This window comes from Strongylocentrotus purpuratus, unplaced genomic scaffold (genome assembly GCF_000002235.5).
Source record: "Strongylocentrotus purpuratus isolate Spur 01 unplaced genomic scaffold, Spur_5.0 spur5_scaffold_20, whole genome shotgun sequence".
NCBI classification, from domain to species: Eukaryota; Metazoa; Echinodermata; class Echinoidea; order Camarodonta; family Strongylocentrotidae; genus Strongylocentrotus; species Strongylocentrotus purpuratus.
The window spans coordinates 15,017,184-15,044,516 of NW_022145606.1; the positions used below are offsets into that span (position 1 = coordinate 15,017,184).

A 27,333-nucleotide genomic window follows, 5' to 3' on the forward strand; every position below is an offset into this window, starting at 1 on the left:
GGAAAACTATCAGGAGGGTCCCTTTGACCCTCCTTTACAATATGCTTTCCTTCTTTATTAAGGAAAAGAAAACAGTCAATTATCTTGACGCATCAGATAATTACGAGGTGATTATTGACAGGAAGAACAAGTATAAACTTGTTTTGATGATAGGAGCTGTCATTCATTGTCGTATGGCGAAATGGCGTTTACGTGACTTATGATTTCAGCTTGACCTGTTCAAGATGGTAAAGGCACGAGCATGAAGTAAAATTTGTACTAAACCTAGATCTTTATATTACCCATATGTCCGATTCGAACACTGCAACTAGAATAATAATTTGCCCGCTCGACTATTATTAATATCTATTACTTTGTAGCCAAACTTGTTTTTATGATCATGCATCTTGTTGATATGGCTTTATCTTTCCTTTTTATTTTCTATCGGGTTGTCGCCCTGTACTGGATTCTCAAACCTTTTTTTCTGCATCCGGAGAAAAAAAAATTCCTTCTTTTGTTGTTAACCTTGTTATCGCAATACGTCAAGTATCACTAAATATATGAGGCTGAAAGTTGAGATTTTAAGCCTTGCTATCGCAATATCTAAACACGGGGACAACAGGGACTTTTAGATTCTGCACGACGAGAACGTGGACTGCCCTTTTAAGGCAATGTGACGTTCTTTTAAGGCACTTGCAGTGACGTCGCATTGCCTTAAAAGGGCAGTCCACGTTCTCGTCGTGCAGAATCTAAAAGTCCCTAATATTTCTATAGGAATACGATCCAAATACAGAGAGAAAGAAAGAGAGAGAGAGGGAGAGAGAGAGAGAGAGAGCGAACGAACACTACGACGTTAAAGGGTCGTTTATGGTATGAAACCTAAGACCAGGGAGATGTGAGTTTATCTCCCTGCTAAGAAAGAGATTCGTAAAATGGCGTAATAATATGAAATTATACATACAGTACGCTTGCGGTTGCACCATGTGATAAAGAGGGAGGATTGAGGAGGATTGGAAAACAAACTGTTGGTTATCTTTCCTAGGTTATAGTTCTAAGGAGAACTATAGCGCCGGTTGGAGAGGATGGATGGCGGGAGTGGCTCGACGTTTGAAACAGGTTGACTATCTGTCGTCAGGAGGAGAGTCTCCTGACGTTCTCCTTAGAACTATACGCTAAGAAAGATAACCAACAGTCCTTTTCAGGACTAAACACCCTCAAGAAAGATTACCGAGAGTCCGTTTCAGGACTCCTCAAACGTCCCTCTCTCTCACATGGTGCACCCGCAAGCCTACTATCTACATCACCATGCAAGCCGATACTTACAAGCAGCATCTAATATGAAATCTGTAATAAATTACCACTTTAATCGGTCATGGCCACACACTTAAATGTCGATTCGTGGTCCGGATATGATTACAAATGCAGCAAAACACATGTTTTCTACTAAAATTTTGCAAATTGTACTGAAAATGTTTGGTAATTCATCCAATAACTTTCTAAAAGTGTTCCAATGCTTCACAAAATACAATGCGTCCATAATAAAAACGAAACTCAAAATCAAACAATTATTGTGAACATTGAATAAGCTTATAATTCCTTATATAATTTCTTGCTTTTTATAAATTAAAGTCATTTGCTATCTAATTATACGATGATCACGTTTGACAAAATCTGACACTGTTGCTCGTTGAAGCGTTTATGAATAAATGCAATCAAAGTATCATTAAAGCCAAAGTTGGAGAAAAATATCATATAAACACAAAGCATATGGGCTAAAAGAGAAATTAATACACTTTCACATCATGTAACATGCTGAGAAATTGAAATGTCCAGGGTTTTTTTTCCAGTAAATTGACATGTTTTTGACTAACTTCAATGAAATTAAAATTTATTTTTTTACATAGTTTGACGACAAGGTAGTTCCAAGGCGAGACATGTATAAGCTGAAAAAGGAATTCCTACACTTTCACCTCCTGTTACAAGCTTAGAAAATGAAATGTCGACGTGTGTCAGAAGTATAGGATTAAACACGACACCCCCCCCCCCCCCCCCCCCCCGAACCTCGCTCCGATCACGGGCTTCACCTCTTGAACGAGTCAAGTTGAATGGTTGGCAATCCGTTGCGCGTATGTGTTTTTTTTTAGTAATGGACGCTGAAATTCACGATGATTTTCGTCGAAATAGAATTTATAAGCAGCTGTGTTCATTGAAGTTGACTAAAAGTCCAAAACAAATGAACAATAAATTACTGAAATACTGTGCTCGTCAAGGATAAAAACGAAACAATAACTTGATATATATAATCAGGTAAACAGACAAGTCGTTGCTTCAAAGATACTACCAGAACATTATTTTGACTAATCGCTGTGACCTTCCAATGTGTTCATCATTATTAGAAATTAATATGCTTCACATGCATGAATAAAATAGAGTGAACTTGGGTCTAACGGTAGAAATATATGGACACATTAATTAAACAACATTCAAGCATTGATGAAACAAATGATCATAATGATTTCCCGGTTTTTTTGCACATTGCAACTGTATATGGCTTGGAATGAAAATAAGTAATGCTTTATCTGTAAAAAAAAAAAAAAAAAAAATGATTACTGGCTGTACCGAGAATGAAAATGGGCAATGTTGCACTCAAGTTAACTGACAGACAAACCCATCGCGCTTTGTAATTCTCCCTCAACCTATTGTAATTGTAACTTAAATTTGGAAATAAATGAAGGGTGAATTAGCAATTTGGCTAATGGCCATTTATACAAATACACATATAACACTTTAATACCACTACAAATGAACTAAACATACACACATACATGATACATAATGCTTTCATCAGCATCCTGTGCAAATCAAATATAGATTCATAAATATTTATGTTGATTAGCACCGAATCTACAGAAATTACAGAAGATTACTGTTATCCTGTTGATCATGACCTGAACTAATCCAAACAGAACCACTAAACTTTTGAAACCAATACAGATAAAGAAGATTGCTGGTCATTTAAATGTAACTGCGTGACATGTACGAGAGAAACTGTCCAGAAGCGATTGGAAACTATCTGTAACGTTTTCGACAAATGTTGATTATGCAGTATAAAGGAGATTTGTTTAGGCCAAATTGTGTAGGCCTTTTGTGAGATTTGGAGATCATTAAAATGATAACACTATAGGTCTAATATCAATCTTGCTGAAAAACACAACCAGTGCCAACCCTTGGACACATATATATGATACCAGCACCGTTTCAGACTTTTTCTGCTATTTTGCTGGTCCAAAACAACCCATTCACTTTACAATGAAAATGTTTGTTATCTTAAAAAGCAGTTTCACAAACAGAACTCTTATGATTACATTTGATACATTGTTATTTCAAATGAATCATATTTCCGTGCAATATGGCTTACATGATATTATTTTCTCATTATCAGCTCTTGTACAGACACAATTCACATTAGTATGGTTATGAACCTAAATTATGACTCATTTTGTATAAGAGAGGAAGTGGTGAAATATTTTTTTAGGCTAATGTTGCATTGTAATAAGTGTAGCCTCGTACGATTCCATACGTATAAAAGTTAAGAGAAATTTTGGCAGTGAAAGGTAAGAGAATGAGAGAAATGGAAGGAGATTAAGGAAGAGTAGTAGAAGAAGGGGTGAAATGTGTGGTTACCATCATTTATCCTTCCAAACAAAATGATAAAAGCAAATAAAATGTCTTGCTCTTTTACCTAGGGCTCTATATCCACAACTAAAGAGTTCAAAAAATCGCCCTCTATAAAAGATGAACACCGCCATTAAGTTCAAAGGTGCTTCATAGCGCACTCTATGTGGGAAAACCCAATTTTATTTGTAGGATGCACAAACTGTATTTTTGTATAGGCAATCTCGTGTGAGTTTAGCATTGTAATCACATTTATATTGCTGTATACATTTGAATACTCAGAGACTCAGTACTTTGGGTCAAAGTTCCATATTTGTAATCAACGTGAGAAATTGGTACAGAACTGCATGCAGTTAGGACACACTTGTATCGTACAAACAAGATATTCGTACAATTATGGTAGGTCCATGGTACAATCTAGTACTTCACTGCATATTTGTTGTGCTTGCATGAATTGACTGTTGGCTTTTATTACACATTAGCTGATCACGCTGTTACGCTTTATTGGACATTGGATATATTTGTACAGCTCGTGTTTATAGTAATAGCCAGAAATCCGATATTTGTACAAATGGCTGAGAAGACTGAGGAAGAGAAAGTTCCAAACTCTTCAGAGAACCTGACGTGTCCACTATGTCTTGATATCTTCGACGAAGCAACAATCCTGACTTCATGCGGACACACCTTCTGTCGGAAATGTCTCAAGAACTATGACCTGTCCCATCAGGACCTTGATCACATGATCTGTCCTCTCTGCAGGAATTTAACCAAGTTGTCTGCGAACCGTGTCGATGATTTCCTCACCAATGTGACGGTCAGCGGACTCGTAGACGATTTCCACGCCAAGTGTGGAGGGATGAATGCTGTCCTTGAGATGCGTCCAAAATGCACTGCATGCAAGTTTCAGCGAGATGCTGTCTCATTCTGCAGAACGTGTAATAACTACATGTGTGAAAAGTGTCTGGATTGTCATCAAAATCTGACAGTCGTCTTTGAAGGTCACGAGATTGTTTCCATGCAGGATATCATCAACGGGAAGGTCAGCATCGGTCATCTATCTGAGAAGTGCTGCATCCACAAACAAGAGAACAAAGATATGTTTTGTGAGGATTGTAAGGTCCACGTCTGTTTCAAGTGCGTGATCGTCGGTCATCAAATTCACAAAATCAAGAATCAGGCAGATTTTGAGCAGGAGTTACGGCTTAAGGTAAACTTGGTTTCATTTAGGGTACCATAGGCGCCAGAAGCGGGGAGGGGCGCACTCTTGCCGGAAAAAAACGTTTGACATCGTTAATTTTGCAGTATACCATTAAAAAGAGGTTCTAAGAAAGTGCCACCGTTCCAAATTCTAACATTTTCTCTCTGTCGCTACGCTTCCTCGTACATTAATAGATGTACCTTTTCTTCCACAAGCATCAAATCGGAGAGGCAAGTAACAACAAATTCTATCAAGGTGGCAGCTAAATTAATTTCGCCGTATATCTATTAGTTTTTAAAAGTTCTGAATAGATTAAAAAATACATGTTTTCAGTAATCGATATAGACTCCCTCAATGTAGCTCCTCGTAAGAGAAAGGAACAATCAATGAAATGGCATGAACTAGCTATGATGTATAAGAATGTTTAGTATTCTGATGTAGCTACACAATTACAGAATGCTCTACGCCATGGCCCCATAAAGGGGGAGCAGGCAAAGGCCCCACCAGCGAGCTAGACAATAGCTCATTACATTTAATATTATTACAGAATAGAAAAGCTTTTAAGTGCTCTAAAATACGGTTTCGACTTTTTTAAACGCTTTCGTTTTCCTCGCGGTCACTAGGCTTCCTCGCATTTGAATAGCTCGAATGAGTCTTATCATTGTACAAGCCTTGTCAACTGTATATGGTCTTCAAGTGGACAGAACGAGAAAACCAATGCTTCTCTGTAGTAAAGAGGTGGGACTACACTTTCGTCACATTCTCTCACAAGACATGAAGCTCTTTCTGGTGCTTTCATATAATAATAATAATAATAATAATAAGGCCAAATTTAAAAAAAAAACATGTTTAGCGTCCTGTTTTTTCGAAAAATAGGAAGGAGGAGGCCCTTTTTTTTTCTTTTTTTTTCTTTCAAAATGGCCGCTCAAAATGGCCGCTCGGTACATTTTCCCTGACATTCGGGCTATTTTTCAAGATGGCGGCCGACTTTTTTTTTTTTTTTTTTAAATCAGAAATAGATCCATTTTGGCAGTGTTTTTCATGTTTTTTTTCTTTAAAAAAAAAAAATTCAACAAAAAAATTCAACAAAAATTCAACAACAAAAATAAATCAACAAAAATCAACAAAAAAAAATAGGAGGCGGCCCCAAAAACACAAATAGTCAATATTTATTAGGCGCTTAATACAGGTGTCTCTAAGCGCACCATAGTCTGACTAAAAAATTATTTACCAAAACTTATAATAAACACACAACTTATACATCTGTTCTTTATTCAATAAATCATGCATACAGTATATAATAATAAAAATAAGAGTGAGATCAAACATACATAAGGCCAAATATAGGATCAAACATAAGATCGAACCAACAAGAAATAAGACGATGTGCACCTCCTTTGACCGACTCACAACTGCAGAATATCATTCATAAATTAAAAAGGTGCGTTTTCAGCAAGGACTTAAATTGGTCAAGATAATGAATATTATGAAAATTTCAAAGGATAGGGGCATTAACTGAGAAAGCTCGATCGCCATATTCTGTAACGGTACGAGGTCCAAGGGTTAACTGCAAGGTTGATATATGTACAAATCATTATTTTGAAGTAGGCTAGGATTTTTCGTGGACATCCAGATAACTCCGTAGCTACCCATTTTTAGGAACTGAAAAACGAAATCTACGAAAATTACAATATAGATACATGTAAGATATTAGTGAACCTTTTATTATTTGTTTTTTGTGCAAAAGGGCCGTTAGCATTTTTTTATCTTTTGTAAGCACTTTGCATGGAAATGATAATAAAAGGGAGAAGAAAAAATGTAATATTGATAATGACTGTAGGAATAATGTTAATGAAAATGTTCATCATCATCATCACAATATCCTTCGTATTATCATTATTTTGCTTTTATTATTACTATTAATAAATTATGTATTATTATCATTATGATTATTATATTTTTATAGTTTTACTGCATTCATAAAAATGACTTATTTCAAGGTTTGGATTGCTTTTTACAAACTCAGGAAAAAAGTATTCAATTCCTCTGTCCTCGTATTATATATAATGGGGGTGGATCGTGGTTTTAACTTTTCTGAAACACTGATTATGAGCGCGCATAGTCCGGTGTTTAATTTTTCAAACCAGCTTCATGACTGAAATTGGCATACATCTCATTCTACAAAATGTTCTTTTTATTTCTCTCTTGTTTGTTTTATTTAGGTAAACGACCTTGTCCAGCGTTGTGCCACTAAGAAATCAGAACTGGAGAAAAACATTCAGAATGTGGAAGTACAACGCCATGAAGTATACATTGCCGTGCAGAGATTACTGGGCGATGTCGGTCAAGCCTACAACATCAAGGCCAAAAAGCTTGAAGACAATCATCGAAATCTCATCGAGCGCATCAATGCAGTAAAGCGGAGTTTCGATGACGACCTCAACGTCTTGAAATCCAACGATCGAAAGAGGATCAAGATTATTTGTAGTTCAATGACACTGGTAGCTAATGACAGACTGGGTCGTCTTGAGACAGACAGTCCTGTCTGCTCATACCTTGCTTTGTGAGGAGCTGGATGCCATGCTGAAGAAGGCTACTGATCGCACTTCTGCGGCAGCCATTACGAAGAAAGCACAAGAGAAGACGTTCAAGTCTACAGATGATACTCGTCTTTACCTCGGGAGCATCTCAGAATCAGATCCGAAGTTGCACGTCATTCTGCGTGTAGATCTACGGGGACAGATGTATGGTATGACCCCGTACTCTGACGATAGTGTAGCTATCGGATATAATGGTACACCTGGTATAGATATCATTGATTCAGTTGGTAAACAAGAGCAGTATGCAAACATACCAAGTAACATGGTGTGTTATGATCTTGTGTTTCAAAATGATAGGTCGTTATGCATAACGACGGGTGCCAGTATAGCACACATATATTCTCCCAATGGATCCAGGAAATCAACCATCCATGTGAAAGGCAGTACCTTTATCAAATTAAACAGAAGTCTATCAGATGAAATCCTCATCGCTAACTTTAATAAGCAAGTCTATATCTATGACCCGACTGGATCCACTCTCAAATACACTGTTCCAACAAAACACAACGCTACGAGCCAGGTATCTTCTACCAGGTCGGGTTTGATCGTCACGGGTTCATGTCACATCAATCCTAGCGTGGTGACGGTCTATGACAGGGAGGGGAATGCTGGTAAGTCGCTCCAAGCTCCATACGGCGTCTACCTGTTTGCTGCCGTAGATGAGCAGGACAGGGTGTATGTAGCGAGTGTAGATCGTAAGAATGATAACGTGGTGATCAGGCTCTATGGCCTCGATGGTTTGAACCTGAAAGAGAGAGTTGAGTTCAAGGTACTTATTCTGAAGCTTAGATTTGATTGGTGTTACTTGGTTTCCCTCTCTCCAAACATGCTCGCGTTTGCTTGTGACAAGGAGTTGTATTTTATCAAGGTATCACTGTAATCCATGTCACACTGATCTATTACCATTGTTGGTGGTGTGTAATACCTCTCTGCTCCAGCTCTACTTAAATATGGGCCTATAATGTGTCATATTATAATGTTTATTATGTGATAACTAAAAGAATGAGGAGATGTCCATACTCTAGATAGATTTTAGTTGCCTGTGTACGGTTGACATTATCCAATATGATAATAACGTCCCTCTTTCGAAATAATATGTAATATGTAAAATATACACGAACTATATATTTCTTTCCTTGTGTAATTGGTTTCTCTTTAATGTTTTAACAGATGATTGTTACGGCAAAATCAAAGAATAACAACGACTACAGACACACAGTTGAAACTTTTTCGTCTTGGCTCATCGTTTTTGCGATTTACTCTAATGAGTGCAAGATGAATCTCTTTAGTAAGCCAGTATTCGTTGCTTTAATTTTGTGTATTGATATTTCATTTGTAAGTGTATGTCTCAAAGCACAAAACAAAATAAACGTCTGGTATCAATTTTCTCTTATCTCTTTTCCTACAATTTTATCCCAAAAATGTAATGCTACTTAGAAGCAAATCATGATTCATGGTGTGGTGGCCTAGTCTTTGGTCTCTTTCCTTTTGACTATTATAATCAGACATCTACTTGCTCTTATGAGTCATACCTTAGCGGCCCAGTCTTTGCTCTATTTCCATATGACTGTTACAATCGGAATCTACTTGCTCTAACGATTCATTCTTTAGGGGCCCAGTCTTTGCTCTGTTTCCCTTTGACTATGATTATAATGAGACATCTACTTGGTCTAACGATTCATACCTCATCGGCCCCGTCTTTGCTCTATTTACATGTGACTCTTATGGTCAGACATCTACTTGTTCTTATGATTCATACCTTAGTGGCTCAGTCTTTGCTCTATTTCTCTTTGACCATTACAATCAGACATCTACTTGCTCTAATGTATCACTCTTTAGGGACCCAGTCTTCGCTTTATTTCCATGTGACTATTATAATCAGGCATCTATTTGCTCTAACGATTCATTCCGTAGCGGTCTAGTCTTTGCTCTACATGTATTTCCCTTTGATCGAATAATCAGACATCTATTTGTTCTTTTGATTCATACCTTAGTGGCCCAGTCTTTGCTCTATTTCCCTTTGACCATTACAATCAGACATCTACAACGCTCTTACGATTCATACCGTAGTGGCCCCATCTTTGCTCTATTTACTTTTGACTGATTACAATCAGACATCTACTTGCTCTAACAATTCATACCTTTATAGTGGCCCAGTCTTTGCTCTATTTCTCTTTGACCATTATAATCAGACATCTACAACGCTCTGACGATTCATGCCTTGGCAGCCCAGCCAGAACTGCCTAGTACTGTTCTTGAGGTCCAGGACTTCTGGAAGACTAGTTCCTACACCAAACAATAAGAGCAAGTGATAATGTGATATGATATCATATTAATATGTTTAACTTGAAAATTGATAAAATATTGATTAACTTCTTATTAGTGTTATTTTCCCTATGTTGTTATTCTCAAAGTATTTAAACGTTTATTTTGTTTGGTTTTATGTTTCTTAATTGTTATTGTGATTGTTTTGTATATTTAAATGAGGTAACAATTAATACTGACTTTGTTATTAAGGCCCCATAGTATTAACTTTTCAAGCTTTCATTTCAAAATATAACTTTACACTTCGTAGTTATGCTACAATGAACTTGACTAATTCGTCAAACCAAATTTATCTTAAAGCCTTACAGGACCATGGTCTAAATAGAACTGCATTCCATTAAAAAATTCCTTTGTATTCAGTTTGCACCCTGTCTGGAAACATTGAATGCTCAGGGGACTGAATATGAAAGATTAGTCTGCTATGATGTAGAGAAGAACAATCGACCACACATCCTGTAGAATGTAAGAGTATTATGATATATTTGTAACATTTTTTTTATAGCAATTCTGTCATAATCGGTGATTTTACTTCAAATATATCATGTAAATTGTCTTTTTCAAAATAATTACCGCTTCAGACATGTTGACAATAGTAAAAATCTACCTCTGGTCTTGCTAGTAGACATGCATGGCAAACCCAAGGGATGAAACTGGAGAAAACAACATTTGAATGTTTCCCCATCATAAAGAAATGACCCCCATAATGATATAAAGTAGATGACATTAAACAAAAAGTCCATGCATAAATGATCTGGCTTCGGGAAGAATTTCTCCCCCACCCCCCCCCCCCACTTTTTTTTTGTAAATCTGTTATTATGCATCGCGATGGAAATGTTATTACTTTATGTTTTTGTTGAAGAAAGAAAGTCAGTTCTTATGGGTAAAATGGGGCGACTAATTAGATACACACTCCAGGTCGCTAGCCTTTTTTTTGTACACAGTTTTGTAAAGTATCTTATACACATGTCTTAACTTGTGTATGTTGTATCTTCCTTATTTGTCTTTTTAATTAGAAAACAGTTATAGTTATTATGTATACGCTGTAAACTAAATGTACATTATTTCGTTGCATGCATACGGTATTGTTGATTGACACTGAAATTCCTTTGGTAGTTGACAGAGAAACAGGAAGAGAAAGAGAGAAACGGACGGAGATAAAGGAAGAATAGTGGTTACCGTCCTTTACTCTTACAAATATAGTAATAAAAGCAATTAAAACGCAAGATACGTTACAGAGTTGCCAATTTGTGTTGATTTATTGCAACTTCAAAAATATCTCAACTTTCTTTTAATCAGTTTTTGCGAAAAATTTCACTGATCTTTAATATTCATTATTTTAAAAATGGGTACATTTCAACCTAACACAATGTTTGAATATATCATCATGGGATGACAGATTACATGGACTGATAATTTAATCCTGTTTTGCCTTTTCTTCCCGGCCGCTACAAGCTGTCTTTCTATTCCTAGTTCTGCTTTCTTTTCTTCTGTCTCTCCCTCTCTTTCTTCTTTGTTTTTGTTTTCGTTTGTTCTCCCTGTATGTGTGTTGTTTTCCATTAAATACACTGCCTCCCATCTACTTTTCTTCCATCTCTCTTTGTCTCCTTGTCCGTCTCCTATACTAGTCTTTCTCAAATCCATCACTCTGATGTACCCTTCCTTTTCTCTCTCTTTCTGATCTACTTTCTCCTCCATATTCTATCCATCTTTTCTCCACATACATACCTCATGTGTGGGTACACCTCTACTTCATCTATCCGTCTCTCTCTCTCTCTCTCGCTCTCTCTTTCTCTCTTTCCAATTTTTCCTCGATCTCAGAATCAGAATCAGTGTTACAGAAAGGAGTGAAAGGTAATTAGGTGTTGGTCAAAGATAGTTGTTTTACGAAAGGAAATTGTGTTGAATGCTTCTTCAATGCATACATTTGAAAATTGACCACTGTAGTCAGATATACTCACAAACACCCCCTCCCCCCACCCCCCCCCCCCAAAAAAAAAAAATCAACCAATCAATCAATCAATTGATCCTTGAGTGAGCGCACAGTACATGAAGTTCTGTTTTTGATAATAGGCCGCCTTAAAATAAAAGGAAAATTCCTTGATTAGCTTTTGACACTTTACCAATGGTGTGTGAGAGATATTTGTATAATAGCAGTTCAACCGCAACAAATGAATAACTGAAGTCTGTAAAAGTATGGAGGAAAGAAAATTAGCTGAACATCTTAATTTCTTTCTTTTTTCTATATATAAGTTTACAGAAACAATCTGTGTTCACATCAGTTGCTCCAGTTAAAGAATTTAAGTATAAACATTCGCACACTTTCTTGCAAGAAAAAAGAGAGGTGAAGAAGAAAAAAGAAACCAGTGTGACATGTACTTTTAAATTTTCAAATAGTACACAAAGCGTAAATAATGGGCTAGTAAAATATGCATTTTGAGGGGAGGTAACAACTCGTACGTTTCTCTTTTTCCTCGACCTATAGTAAGCTTTGCCTTTAACGTCTGGTTGGAGGGATGATGATCAACAAACAGAAACAGGACTTAAAAGGAAACACATCAATATATATACATGAATATCATATCCAAAATAGCCCTAAATGTCATAAATACAGAATACACCATTGCTTTGCATTGGTTTCAAACTATTTCAAATGAAATCGAAAAATAGTAATTTTTTCCTCATTTTTCTTGCAATGTATGATCGACACCTCAAATATTTAATTTCCCTAACACTTGATAATGTGCAACACAGCCTGTTTGTTTTATATAGTCTATCTCTATTTTGTTCATTATATTCAAGGTTAAATTTAGACTGAACCGGTTAAATTTACGCTTTACCGGCTACACTGCCCAATCATTAGTCAAAAGGTACATTTCCGTTATTTTTACATAGGTTAATTTATATCAAAACACAAACGAATACAAATATTATCTCAAAAGCATTCCCCAATCTTTTGTTCAGTCATCAAGTCAATCAGATCATATAGTAATGCCTCACCTAAACCATTGATTTATACATACAACCACACAACTTCAACTTTACATACAATTCAATTTATATTTCTTTACGCCACATAATATGGGATAAAATAAACTACTTTGACACAACATTTCCTTTTGAAACAGGATGTACATCCTGCACATCATCCCGGCAAAAAAAACTTAAAGGTAAAGACCAGTTTTGGAAACACACCCTCTCAAAAAATGAAATCAGGACGCTCTTACAAATCATGTGAAAGAATATGTTTTGACTAAACACCCCCTGTCAAAAAAATGAAGCTCTTATTACCAATCATGTGAAAGAATTTGTTTCGACTAAACACCCCCTCTCAAAAAATAAAATGGAAACCCTTGTTACCAATCATGTGAAAGAATACGTTTTGACTACCCCCCCCCCCCCTCAGGGACGATTTCCCCCTTCCCAAGTAACCACGTTTCAAGGACGGACAAACAAAATTAGCTGTGACAATCCGTGTCGGACGCTGTCTTAAGTTTTGTTTTTATTATTATTAACCAATTGACAAGGATGTAATGTACGTCGCAAATTTGTGACCTAATAATAACTGTTTGAATCATTTTAAAACATACATTTTCCCGGCCTTAAATTTCAATATTTTTAGGGCAAGGGCCAAGGCCACTTTTCTGTTGGGCACATTCCTATATTACAGCACAAATAGGAAGAATTGGAAAGGGCACAACAATATCCAAGGCCAATGAGAGGGGCATTGAGGCCAATCAAAGGGGCATCCAAGTCCATGGCGTTGGTGGCCTTGGATTAATTTAAGCCCTGATTTTCTATATTTCATCATTTGCTATATAGCAGGGGCGTAAATCCGTACAGAGGAGTGGGGGTGGGGGGGGGCATGATCAAGCGCGCGCGATCGCGCACGCACAAACACACACACACACACACACACCACAACGCACACACACACGCACACACACAAACGAACAAACAACAAACAATATTAGAGAAAGAAGACGATTCGTTGTACCGTTCGTTACCAATCATGTGAAAGAATACGTTTTGACTACCCCCCCCCCCCCTCAGGGACGATTTCCCCCTTCCCAAGTAACCACGTTTCAAGGACGGACAAACAAAATTAGCTGTGACAATCCGTGTCGGACGCTGTCTTAAGTTTTGTTTTTATTATTATTAACCAATTGACAAGGATGTAATGTACGTCGCAAATTTGTGACCTATTAATAACTGTTTGAATCATTTTAAAACATACATTTTCCCGGCCTTAAATTTCAATATTTTTAGGGCAAGGGCAAGGCCACTTTTCTGTTGGGCACATTCCTATATTACAGCACAAATAGGAAGAATTGGAAAGGGCACAACAAATATCCAAGGCCAATGAGAGGGGCATTGAGGCCAATCAAAGGGCATCCAAGTCCATGGCGTTGGTGGCCTTGGATTAATTTAAGCCCTGATTTTCTATATTTCATCATTTGCTATATAGCAGGGGCGTAAATCCGTACAGAGGAGTGGGGGTGGGGGGGGGCATGATCAAGCGCGCGCGATCGCGCACGCACAACACACACACACACACACACACCACAACGCACACACACACGCACACACACAAACGAACAAACAACAAACAATATTAGAGAAAGAAGACGATTCGTTGTACCGTTCGTTACCAATCATGTGAAAGAATACGTTTTGACTACCCCCCCCCCCCCTCAGGGACGATTTCCCCCTTCCCAAGTAACCACGTTTCAAGGACGGACAAACAAAATTAGCTGTGACAATCCGTGTCGGACGCTGTCTTAAGTTTTGTTTTTATTATTATTAACCAATTGACAAGGATGTAATGTACGTCGCAAATTTGTGACCTAATAATAACTGTTTGAATCATTTTAAAACATACATTTTCCCGGCCTTAAATTTCAATATTTTTAGGGCAAGGGCCAAGGCCACTTTTCTGTTGGGCACATTCCTATATTACAGCACAAATAGGAAGAATTGGAAAGGGCACAACAAATATCCAAGGCCAATGAGAGGGGCATTGAGGCCAATCAAAGGGGCATCCAAGTCCATGGCGTTGGTGGCCTTGGATTAATTTAAGCCCTGATTTTCTATATTTCATCATTTGCTATATAGCAGGGGCGTAAATCCGTACAGAGGAGTGGGGGTGGGGGGGGGGCATGATCAAGCGCGCGCGATCGCGCACGCACAAACACACACACACACACACACCACAACGCACACACACACGCACACACACAAACGAACAAACAACAAACAATATTAGAGAAAGAAGACGATTCGTTGTACCGTTCTCGAAAATAATCCTCGTCTGAATTCAGTCCCCCCCCCCCCCCTCCCGTGCGAAGTGCGGAAGCTCTTACGTTTCATGAAAATCATTAGAGAAAGAAGACGATTCGTTGTTCCGTTCTCGACTCTTAATCCTCGTCTGAATTCAGTTTTTCCCTTCCCCCCCCCCCTCCTCCCGCGCGGAGCGCGGAAGCTTTTACGTTTCATGAAATCATTTGAGAAAGAAGACGATTCGTTGTTCCGTTCTCGACTCTTAATCCTCGTCTGAATTCAGTTCCCCCTCCCCTCCCGAGCGAAGCGCGGAAGCTTTTACGTTTCATTAAATCATTAGAGAAAGAAGACGATTCGTTGTACCGTTCTCGACTTTTAATCCTCAACTGAATTCAGTTTTTTCCCTCCCTCCCCCCCCCCCCTTCCTCCCGCGCGAAGCGCGGAAGCTATTACGTTTCATTAAATCATTAGAGAGAAGACGATTCGTTGTACCGTTCTCGACTCTTAATCCTCGTCTGAATTCAGTTTTTCTTCCCCCCCCCCCCCCCTCCTCCCGCGCGGAGCGCGGAAGCTTTTACGTTTCATGAAATCATTTGAGAAAGAAGACGATTCGTTGTTCCGTTCTCGACTCTTAATCCTCAACTGAATTCAGTTTTTTCCCTCCCTCCCCCCCCCCCCCCTTCCTCCCGCGCGAAGCGCGGAAGCTATTACGTTTCATGAAAATCATTAGAGAAAGAAGACGATTCGTTGTTCCGTTCTCGACTTTTAATCCTCAACTGAATTCAGTTTTTTTCCCTCCCTCCCCCCCCCCCCCCCCTTCCTCCCGCGCGAAGCGCGGAAGCTATTACGTTTCATGAAAATCATTAGAGAAAGAAGACGATTCGTTGTTCCGTTCTCGACTCTTAATCCTCGTCTGAATTCAGTTTTTCCCTTCCCCCCCCCCCCCCTCCTCCCGCGCGGAGCGCGGAAGCTTTTACGTTTCATGAAATCATTTGAGAAAGAAGACGATTCGTTGTTCCGTTCTCGACTCTTAATCCTCGTCTGAATTCAGTTCCCCCTCCCCTCCCGAGCGAAGCGCGGAAGCTTTTACGTTTCATTAAATCATTAGAGAAAGAAGACGATTCGTTGTACCGTTCTCGACTTTTAATCCTCAACTGAATTCAGTTTTTTCCCTCCCTCCCCCCCCCCCCTTCCTCCCGCGCGAAGCGCGGAAGCTATTACGTTTCATTAAATCATTAGAGAAAGAAGACGATTCGTTGTACCGTTCTCGACTTTTAATCCTCATCTGAATTCAGTTTTCCCTTCCCACCCCCCCCCCCCCCTCCCTCCCGCGCGAAGCGCGGAAGCTTTTACGTTTCATTAAATCATTAGAGAAAGAAGACGATTCGTTGTACCATTCTCGACTCTTAATTTCTTTAAAAGGGGGTTGGTTTTTTTCTCCCTCTCTTTGGTCTTCTGAGAAATGTAAAAAGAAGGTATTAAAATATCTTGAATATCATAGAAAAATTGATCAAATCCCGGGATCAAATTCCTGAAATTCCTGCTAGCTTTAAAAGCTCATTCAGGATTATTTCATTTTGAAAAGTAAAAGCATTGGCCCCCAGTCCCCCTTGATCGACTAGAGCTCACCTGAAATTGGGGGGGGGGGGGGGGTGGTACATTTAGCAGTGTTCCGGATTTTTTTATATTTTTTTTAATTTATTTATTTTATTTATTTTTTTTTTTTTTGGGGGGGGGGTCTCCAAGGTAGGAAAAGCCAGCGAAAAGCCGGCAAAAGGGGGATTCAGAAATGTTGGCAGTCCTGAGATAGGGTGGGGGGGGGGGGGGGGGGTGCTTCCAAGGGAGGGAACGAGCGTACGCGTACCCTAAATAACACTAAGTGGGGGGAGCCGGGCATCTACTGTACATGAAGGCACTTTTTAAGCGCTCGCGCGCTGGCGCGCTTTACGTCTGGGCTATAAAATACCTTGCAAAATAACGAAAAATTATTCTGAAGTTTATGAAGTGCTTGTTCGCGCACGTCGCGCAACTACTCTTAATGATCGTGACATACTGTATACGTGTAGGCTTTACAGTTTTACATACATAAAAAAATAACTCATTTCTCATATGCTAATTAATTGAAACAATCACATTTTTTTCTTCTTCTTCTTCTTCTTCTTTTTTTTCTCTCTTTTTTTTTGTAATATCAGGGGGGGGGGTGATTGTACAGGCCATCCCCCCCTAGCCTACTTCAAGCCAGGGGGATGCAGCCCCCCCCCCCCCCCCCCGGGATTTACGCCCCTGCTATATAGGCTCAAGAGATACCATAATCTCTTTGGTTCGACAGCTACAAGTCAAGTCAAGTAAAGGACATGATGGAAGTGCTTCATGACCTTGGTATAATTACATGTATGTAATTTCTTCTTCGTGGGTAATTGAAATAAATGTAAACTACATTGGATGAACAGGGCATGGCCGAAATCGGCGCTGAAACAAAACGTACACGTAGAGATACATTGTAAATGTGATAATTGTGACATTGCATATAGGCCGCACAATGATTGAGCGGACTATAGGTCGAATGAATGTTTATCTTGTTTGTCGCCCTCTCCAGCGCCAAGAGTAAATAAATATATTTTTCTGGCAGCCCAGTTCTTTAATAATTTTCGGATTTTGCTGTGGGTGTGACCCCTGAACAGGCTACAGACGAGGTAATTTTCATTTTCCTAGAATACGTTATTCTTTAAATGTTATTTCTTATCAGTGCATGCTCCCATAGAGATTATATTGGATATCTGATGCTGGTAATTCGACTTCTAAATGTTGTCTTCGGTCCCATGTGTCTGATTTTGCGTCGCATTTAAGAGTGGGCGTATGACTATGAGATTCTAATTTGTTGATTATGTTAATTGTTATGCATTGCATTGGGACGTTGTCGACTTGGCGTTGGGATAGAAATATACGTGAGAGAGAAAAGATACTGGTTGGATATTTCTGCCGTTTTATGTGTGAACTCTATGATCATTTGAAGTCTATCTTGAAATTGAACAATTTTTAACAATTTGAATAATATGCAAACAGTTTTGTCTTTTCAGTTCAATTCAACCTCTGACAACTTCAGAATCATGAATGGTTAGAACTTTATTTTAACTTTTATTTTCAGAAAATTACCCCTACATTATTTACTGAAATATCAGGATGAGTGTGAAAGCATTTGAACTGGTTCCTGCTGTAGAAAGGTTGAAGCTTCTTGGGGAGAGGACCAGCAAAACTTCAGTAAGTTCAGCAACCCCTAAAATAATTACTTAGGTCTAGACTAGTTATAGAAAATCCCTTTTCCCCTTCCTTTTGCTTTTATTTTGTTTCCTTTTGTTCTCTATTATTTTTAGTTGCCTCTGTTTACAGAGGGCTGGAGAGGCCACTATTGAAGAATATACCACTTAGAATATTAAAATTAATAATTTACATAATTGGTTGCCTACATTGTACGTTAGTCCACAAATGAAAGCTAAGAAGAGGAAGAGGAAGAGGAGGAAGAAGAAGAAGAAGAAGAAGAGGAAGAGGAAGAGGAGGAAGAAGAAGAAGAAGAAGAAGAAGAAGAAGAAGGAGGAGGAGGAGGAGGAGGAGGAGGAGGAGGAGGGGGTAACATGTTTTCGAGTGATAGCAATTTCAATTGCTTTTGTCACCTCTGACCAGCAGATTGTATCCTTCTCTCTCTCCTCTCCACTTTCCTAAAGCTGTTTGCATGTATTATACAATTTCTACGTATCTGATTGTTATACTCATTGTAGGTTGTCTGATTGGTCAAATATATAATAATGATAATAATAAACCTTCCTCCTTTACTATATCCTAATTCTAGATTGAATGTATAGAATGCTGTGGGAAGAACCTCTACATTGGGACAAGTGATTGGTAAGATCATGAAGATTTGACTTAAATTCCTTAAAAATAGTTCTGCAATTCAAGTTTGAGCTTCGAGATTTCTTGTGTTAGAATATATAAATATATAACAAGAGAGATACATTGTATCAATGCTATTAACATTTTGTAGAACTTTTTTCGGTGTTGATAGGCTCTCAACTTTGTTTCATAAAAGAAGTTTGAGCTTCAAGATTTCTCGTGTTAGAATATATAAATATTTATATATTAACAAGAGAGATAAATTGTATCAATGCTATTAACATTTTGTAGAACTTTTTTTTAGGTGTTTATAAGCTCTTGGCTTTGTTTTTCACTATAGAGATATGGTTATGGTTAAAATTTGTATTTAGGTTGCCATTGTCTAACCACACAAAACATTATTTTAGCCCTGATGGAAAATAATCGGTCAATTTGGAGTGGGCTTTGCTGTGCCTGAGGTGCGTCTATATGAAGGCTTGATCAGATATGGTGCGTTTTTTAAAATGTGTATTATGAATGGCAACTGAACGCAACAAAGATATTGCAGGTATTCGCTGAGCTATGTGTTATAAGATACAGAATTGTGACGCCCATCACACTTTACGTCATTATTTTTTTTTTTAATACCATGGTTTTGCTGCGTCATATCTGATCGTGCTTTAAAGCCTAGTCTGGCCAGAAGGGATTAGACCACCCTGCAAGGTCACTGGACAGGTGGCTATCTCATCAACTCAGCTCTCAATTAACATAAGAAAAAGAGGATCATGGGGGACCAATAGTCACCGATTAGGCATTGTTTTCTATATAGAGGGAGCAAGTAGCTACAACTAGGACAGTGAGATTGGGGAGGTATTTATGGTTGAAAGTGTGCATGTAAAATTAATTATTGCTATCATAAAACCAAGGTATCTTGAAAGAGCATGTGATGCTTTACCCCCAAATAGGTCATCATCATTCTTTTTTGTTTTATGATCTTATTTCCTGTTTTGGTAAACTATATCTGAACATTTTATTTGTATGTGAAAAAAATATCCAATATAATATAATATAATAATAATATTAACGTTTTATTTACCCAGGGTAGCCACTTCAGTTATGAAACTGCTCTTCCAGCGGGCCCTGCATAAAATAATATGTTATTACTATCCTTCTCCAATCTAATATGCTGAGCGCCTAGCTAGAAGGCAGAAGGTCCCATTGTTATATGACTCAGCCAGGGTTCGAACCCACGACCTCCCGTTCATGAGGCGGGCGCTCTTACAACTGAGCCACCATGCCAAATCAAGTCAAATATACGTAAGAACAGTAAATAGATTAAATGAAATGAAATTCATTTTGTATTATATTTTTCTTCTCCTTTTTCTCAATATTCTTTAGCTTTGTGATCCATTACTTGATCGAAGAAAAGATGCAACCCAATGGAAAGATCACGTTTGTCTCTGAGAAACAGTCCCATAAATACTTGGCTGTGGTAAGTCAACAATATTTTGCTCTTGTTATATATCGTAATAATAATAATAATAACAATAATAATAATTTTTTAATGTCCACTCCAAATTGTATTAAAGATAAACTTGAGTTCTGGTAATGCGATTGCATTGTGAAAGAAAAGGTGTGGAATGGATCAGAAAAGTTTATCATATAGCATGTAAGTAATGGTGTGTAATGCATGGTTCTGGAGTCACCAAAATCATCATAAATTTGGCAGAGTCTTGGTAAAGTAACAATCACTTACACAGAAAGATGTATATGGAACAACACACATGGTGTCGGGACTAGTACTACCCTGATTTCCTTATCTTTCTTTGCTCATTACTCAGCCAATATACAGTACATTTTCTTCCAAAATTGTTTGGCACATGACATTTATTTGTAATCTTGAACATTCAGTGTAAGTTTCGTTAGATTCTGTGAGAATTCATTTTCTTTTTTTACCAGAACTCAAGTTTATCTTAAGTTAAACTGAAAATGGAAATTCTTTTTGCCCAATTGATCCCTTATTGTTGAACGCCATACAAGGTAGCAGCAACTCCTGTCTTTCTATTCCCATGCCTATTTAACTCTTTATTTTCCATGAACCAATAATAATAATAATGATAACAACAACAAAAACACCAACACCATCAACAACAACACCAACAATAATAATAACAGTAATGATAATAATAACAGAAACAATAATAATAATGAAAAATTATGATAATAATTATGCTACTGCAACTACTACTACTATATAGTAATAGTACTAGGACTACTACTACATGTACTACTGTACTACTAATAATGATAATATTAATAACAACGATAATAATGATTAAATGTTAAGAATGCCATGTTAAGTTTTGTGAGATTGGTTTATACAGCCTCTCTATGCACACACTTTTTGTCTTCAGGTGAATGGTACATGCACACTTTAAACTCTATTTCATTTTTTGTATGTGTAACAGAGAAAGCCAATCCAACAATTACAGGCAGCCTCAGCGCTAACCAGGATACTGGTTCTGTGTGATAATGTCCTGACTCTGCTACACATGTTCAACCTAGAGGTATGTACCGACCCCTTCCTAACCTCCTGACCCCCAATCTTGACTTAATACTGGTACTGTGTGATAACGTTCTTGAGTTACAAGTATCACACATGTTCACCCTAGAGATATATATCCCACCCTAACCCCCTCCTTACACTATGAACATGACTGACAAAGAAAGCGGACAAAATATACAGTTCCTCAGGTAGACAAAGAAACATCCCTTCACTGCTATTATGTAAAAATGTGTAATAATAGCAGTGAAGGGATGTTCCTTTGTCTACCTGAGGAACTGTATATTTGTCCGCTTTCTTTGTCCGTCATATTCATAGTGTTACCCCCCTCTCACTACCCAACTCCCTCTCCCACCCTTCCCTCTCGCAGCCCCTTCCCCCCCCCCCCCCCCCCCCCCCCCCCCCCATATTGACTTAATGCTGGTACTGTACTGATGCTACTACCGGTACACATGTTTACCCTCCAGGTGTTTACTGCAACCATCCTTCTCACTTCTACATCCCTCCCCCTTACTTCATATTGTGCTCTTCTATTCTCTCTTAATTCCAATTTCCAAATCATTTTATTCTCTACTAATTAACCCAACGTGAGGATTAAAGTCCAGTTCTACTTTGTCTAATATGTCTCTTACATGTAGTTGTCTTTACTAATAATCTCTCTCAAAAGAATTTTCATACAAAATATATGAGATGGGATAAATAAAATCTTGAAGTAAGATTGCGTAATTGCATACATGAAACATTTCACAGTTGTGAAGTGGATGATTATCTTTTTCTCTTTTCTCTTCTTCTTTTTGCCCAGCCTATACTCAGTGGAGCCAAGATTAAAGGGGTGAGTATTTCATTTTCTATTTCCTTCATTTCCCTGGTTAACCCACATCAGTACAGAATTTTCTAAGGGTCTAAACGAGTCAGCTTATAACCTCCTCAAATTATCGACAATTATTTGTATTTTCCAATCTTTTATGATAACAAAATAAATACAGTTGTACACTGAATGAAACAGTGTGAATAACAAAATTAAAAAACCAAGAAGAAATTGGCTTATTTGTAGACGAAAAAATAAAGATTCTAAGTTTCACTCTGCGGTGTCAGTTTAGAGACTTAGGTGATTATTTTTTGATTAAATACATGTACAAATTTAATTAAATGACCTGCACCATGTACTTCAACAAGTAGTTGCACTTTCTACTTCTGTATAATATGTTATTCTGTTTAATAAGATGGAAATAAAACGTCACTAAAAGGAGACACTAAAATGCTATTACGGTAACTTGCAAATGAAGAAACTTCATTAGGGTACTGTCCCGTAACACGCTGCTTCCCTAGCTGTGTTGTTGGCTCTTGCATTGAGTTCTCTGTCTGCGAAGTGAAAATTAGGTATTTAGTTATGCACTGTTGGCAAATTGACCATGAGATGGCGCTGTGCAATGGGAATTCTGCTAGGGTAGAAAGTTAATCAGTTCATTATCGCGTTAATGCCAATATCATGTTTTCATATTCTTTTTTTGTTTCCTTTCTCTCTCTCCAAGGTGACATCATTCTGTGTAAATGAGAACCCACGGAGTGGCAGTCCTTTCAGTGTAGAGGTAAGCCTCATTTTGTTACCTGTTGATATGCAACACAAAATCTCTTCCTGGGTCACATAGTATATCATGGGATGATATACCAAAGACTTCAAGATTATTGAACTGTTTTCAGTACCGGTATATAATCTCTAGATAGATGCTATTCAGGCATTAAAAGGGATGTTGTTCTGCTAATCAGGGTCGGAAATGGCGTAATTTTGCAAAGCCATTGTGTAGTTCAATGCAAAACTTCCATCATCTGGTGCATTTTTTTTTTGGCCTTGCAAGTTTCTCTCTCTCTTCCTCTCTGTCCTAGTTGCGATTCAATCACAAGTTGGCAGTCCCCTTTCTCTTATATACATAGTTGCAATTGATCAATCACAAATAAGTTGCAATTGATGTTTAATCTGTATACGATAATTGGTCCATTTCAGGATGTAAAGCAAAGTAAACTCTCTCTCTCTCTCTCTTTCTCTGACTCTTGCTTTCTCCCTCTTCCTCCTCTCTCTCTCTCTCTCTTGCTCTCTCTCTCCTCTCTTCATCATTACTCAGATTGCCGTAGCCACAAAGAGACGCTTGGTGCAGGTCTACTCAGTCACAGAAGATAAGATGGTTCTAGTCAAAGATGTATCAATACCAGATATGCCCGTCAATGTGGTGAGTAGATGACTTGGCACTGACAAATATTCAAATAGTAATCAACAAATTACATTCTGTATCATATCTTGATTTGTTTTGTTTAAACTAAAATGACAATTGAATTGATATTCTACATGACAATCTCAAATCTAAAAACAACAGGTGGTACTTTTTATTCATAGATCTGTTCTACGAATTTGGATTGTGATTTGATTCTAAGTTGTCGGTCCTAGGTACAAAGTTGTAAGAATATCAATGATGCTACTAATACAGATTTGTTGGGGAAAGAATGTTGTATTAATCTATTTCTATTGTCCGGCAACTTACTTGTATAAGCTCCCTCAAACAATTGACCCTACCGCAAATACGATGTTTGACAGTAGATAGCGACCTCCCTCCCACACGGCGCAGGTTAGCACATGCGCAGATACGATACTGGGGAAGATGATTAAAGACAAGGTTTTTTTCGGCTACCATAGAGAATCTACAGCAATGTCAACTAATTCCTTATTGTACTAAACTATTGTTCAGGTTTCATGAACTCCCCAGATAATTTGATGAGATCTGTGTAGGTACCATCATAATCTGTTGATTGTATTCTATTGGCTTCGAAAATATCATTTTCTATCAGAGTTTTGAGAGAAGTTGTTAAGTTCTTGTCCCATTGTATTTGTATTGGCACCGGAAAATGCCTTTACCAAATATACCCTTGGCTGGTGCTGCCCTCTATGGCTTAATACCGTAGTAGCGGTAGCAAGAGTCAACTACGTTGTCTATGTTGAACCAAGTTTAACTTGGTCCAACCTGATGAATTCTTGGCTCAGCAACTTTCAATATTCTCTTCCACAGGGTATTGATTCATTCTGTGTCTGTGTTGCCCTTAGCAACCAGTACATCCTGGCAAACTATGACACAGGTCAAATCACTGACCTCTTCCCCGTGGAGACGGAGCATACCACACCAATCATCAAGAGAGTCGGAAGGGTAGGTTTTAAATATGTTAATTAGGTCTTGAATTCTCTTGCTTACTTCAGTCAAAAATATGATTATTTTATTCAGTTTAGGCCTTGTTAAAGAAGACAACTTTGTGTTTTATATGAGTTTTGTTGGTCAGGTACTTCATCGTAAATGTAAGAAGGCTAGCTAGCAGACTTATGTCAATCGATTTTAAAAGTCTTGTGTGGGTGGCGTTGGATATTGTAAGCAAATCGGATAGTGCTGAGCAATTAAATTATGATAAGCACTAAAAGATCTCTGTTAAATTGAAGAGGAGGTCTTGTAAAAAAATAAAAATAATAATCATAAAAAATACTTATATGTCATGGTGAGTAAATCCCACTTATACAACTCCAAAGCCTAAAAGAGCTCCCGCAATCAGATTTTGTTTTAAACCAATATTACATTTAGGTGAATTTTTAAATTAAATTGCCTTGTACATTGGGTTTGTTGGTATTTTCCTAAATACTCATGTTTTTTGTAATGTTTCCTAGATTGTGATTTAAATGCGAGCCTTTCTTTATTTATTGCTTTCTACACATTATCACACGTGTCCATGTAGAAGGAGTTTTAAGTTGCATTTAGTGTATTGTATCATCCGAGCATATTTTTGTATTTGTCTTTCTTTGCATTTACTAGATTTAATAACATTAGCAAAACATGTTGATGAGTGCATGTCTGCTTTCATTCCCTACCTTCTTCCTATAGGAGGAGTTTTTACTAGCAGGGCCGGTGCTCTTGGTATGTTTGTAACGTCGGGAGGGATGTCCCAGAGGCCACCATTGAAGTGGGCGGAGTCAGTCTGCGCTGTCAGTTACACATTCCCGTATGTGGTAGCATTGGATGATGAGTTTCTTACAGTTCACAGGTAAACAAATTTTCTTTTTCTCCTTTTTGTTTCTTCTTCTTCTTCTTCTTCTTCTTCTTCTTCTTCTTCTTCTTCTTCCTCTTCCTCTTCCTCTTCTTCTTCTTCTTCTTCTTCTTCTTCTTCTTCTTCTTCTTCTTCTTCTTCTTTCTTTTCTTCTTCTTCTCTTTCTTCTTCTTCTTCTCTTTCTTCTTCTTCTTCTTCGTCTTCCTCTTCCTCTTCCTCTTCCTCTTCTTCTTCTTCTTCTTCTTCTTCTTCTTCTTCTTCTTCTTCTTAATATTATTATTATCATTATAATTTTGTTCTTCTCTTCTGTCACTTTATTGTAATTATCCCTGTGTTGTATTTCTCTTGATTTTTCCTCTTAATAGTGGTGTTTCCTTTCTAATTTTTAATTCTTATCTTCTTGAATTAGCCCTTTTTTTTATACTTGTTCCGCTTTCTTTTGAAATGTTCATTTTCAAGTTTTTGTTTCTATTTCTTTCCTACTTTAAATTAGGATTATTGTTTTGGTAAATAACTTTGTTCTCATCTGTTGACAACATACTCACAATTTTACTGATCGAAATATTAAGTCAACACAGCCTGAACTTTCAAAATGGCCCTTTCTATCTTTTTACCTCACCCCTCATGTCAAATGGAATAACCCTATCAACTTCCTGCTCTCTCACTCACCAGTGTGTTGGACCAGCAGCAGAAGCAGACCATTCCATTCCAAGGAGGGAAGTTGTTGGGTGACTTTGAGGGGAAGATGTTTGTTGCTTCCAATAAAGAGGTGTATGCACTGGTGCCTCTTCCAGTAGAGAAACAGGTATAGAAACACATTTCGCCAAGCGTGACCATTTTTTACCAGATTTTCTGAAAGTGTGATTGAAATAATGTTATTTTCATTCAAAATAATCAAGTGATTAAAATTAGCATTAATGAGCTCTCTTTGCTTGCTCGGCAAATATAAGTTCTGTAGTATCAGTAGCGCCTAGGCCCAAACTGCGCATTCTCTGTACGTTTTTAGCATGCTGGCTTTGAAATTGAAATGGTATAGTTAGGAGGATTTTTCAAATAAAACATGTACCTGTAAACAACGGAAAGAATGTAAATCAATTTCTAATGGTAGTCATAATCTGAATTTAATTTAATTTTTTTCACGAAAACTTCTGTGTATTACATACCGAAAATAACTGTAGTCCTAATTGTTGTAGAAAAATTGGAGAAAAAAATCTAAATGAGGGGCTTCAAAGTAAATTCATTATTTTAGTTGTCTTTTCTTTTTTCCTGTTTTCACATCAGGTCCAAGCGTTACTTGCTGACAAACGAGTGGAAGAAGCATTGAACCTTGCAAAAAACTACCGGAAAGCTGGACTTGGGAAGGATAAGTTTCTGCAGGTAATCCAATATTACTCTATTTTGTCGTTAAATTAGGGTATTTAAACCATTGGAACCATTCAGTAATGTTTCATTTTGGTATAATTACACAGATAAAAACAATGTAATGCAAGGTGTGGCATATAACGGGCCTGATAATTACCTGATTTAAATCGGTTCCAGATTTTAAATTTTCTTTTTTTTTTTACCCGATTTGTTTTCTACTTCCCAATCTTATCCCTATTTTCCTGATTTTTCCCTTATTTTCTCTATTCTTCCCTATTTTTTCCCCGTTTTTTTACTCAAAAAGGCAGGAATACATTAGATGCCCTTTTTTTCCCCCCGAATCTTTTTTTTTTTTTTTTTTTTACTGTCAAGGGGGCGTGGTCGAGCGAAAAAAAAAAAAATATATTTTAGTGCTC

At 37.6% G+C, this 27,333-nt stretch overlaps 2 protein-coding genes across 2 annotated transcripts in view; both read left to right on the forward strand.

Moving 5' to 3' along the window:
- The first annotated feature begins 4,225 nt into the window (after positions 1-4,225).
- LOC115927608 (probable E3 ubiquitin-protein ligase MID2) lies at positions 4,226-7,419 on the forward strand. The gene is made up of 2 exons (XM_030993695.1): positions 4,226-4,861; positions 7,075-7,419. The coding sequence occupies exons 1-2, from the start codon at positions 4,226-4,228 to the stop codon at positions 7,417-7,419; spliced, it is 981 nt and encodes a 326-aa protein (XP_030849555.1).
- Positions 7,420-17,633: 10,214 nt separating this feature from the next.
- Positions 17,634-27,333, forward strand: part of LOC762353 (transforming growth factor-beta receptor-associated protein 1) — a 42,451-nt gene continuing 32,751 nt past the window's right edge. Inside the window, 13 exon segments of the mRNA XM_030992828.1 lie at positions 17,634-17,747; positions 18,200-18,312; positions 18,899-18,951; positions 20,317-20,410; positions 21,387-21,485; positions 22,284-22,313; positions 23,014-23,070; positions 23,602-23,706; positions 24,538-24,672; positions 25,393-25,414; positions 25,417-25,552; positions 26,228-26,360; positions 26,837-26,932. Of these exon segments, the coding sequence (XP_030848688.1) occupies positions 18,235-18,312; positions 18,899-18,951; positions 20,317-20,410; positions 21,387-21,485; positions 22,284-22,313; positions 23,014-23,070; positions 23,602-23,706; positions 24,538-24,672; positions 25,393-25,414; positions 25,417-25,552; positions 26,228-26,360; positions 26,837-26,932 (1,038 nt within the window). The 5' untranslated portion in view covers positions 17,634-17,747; positions 18,200-18,234.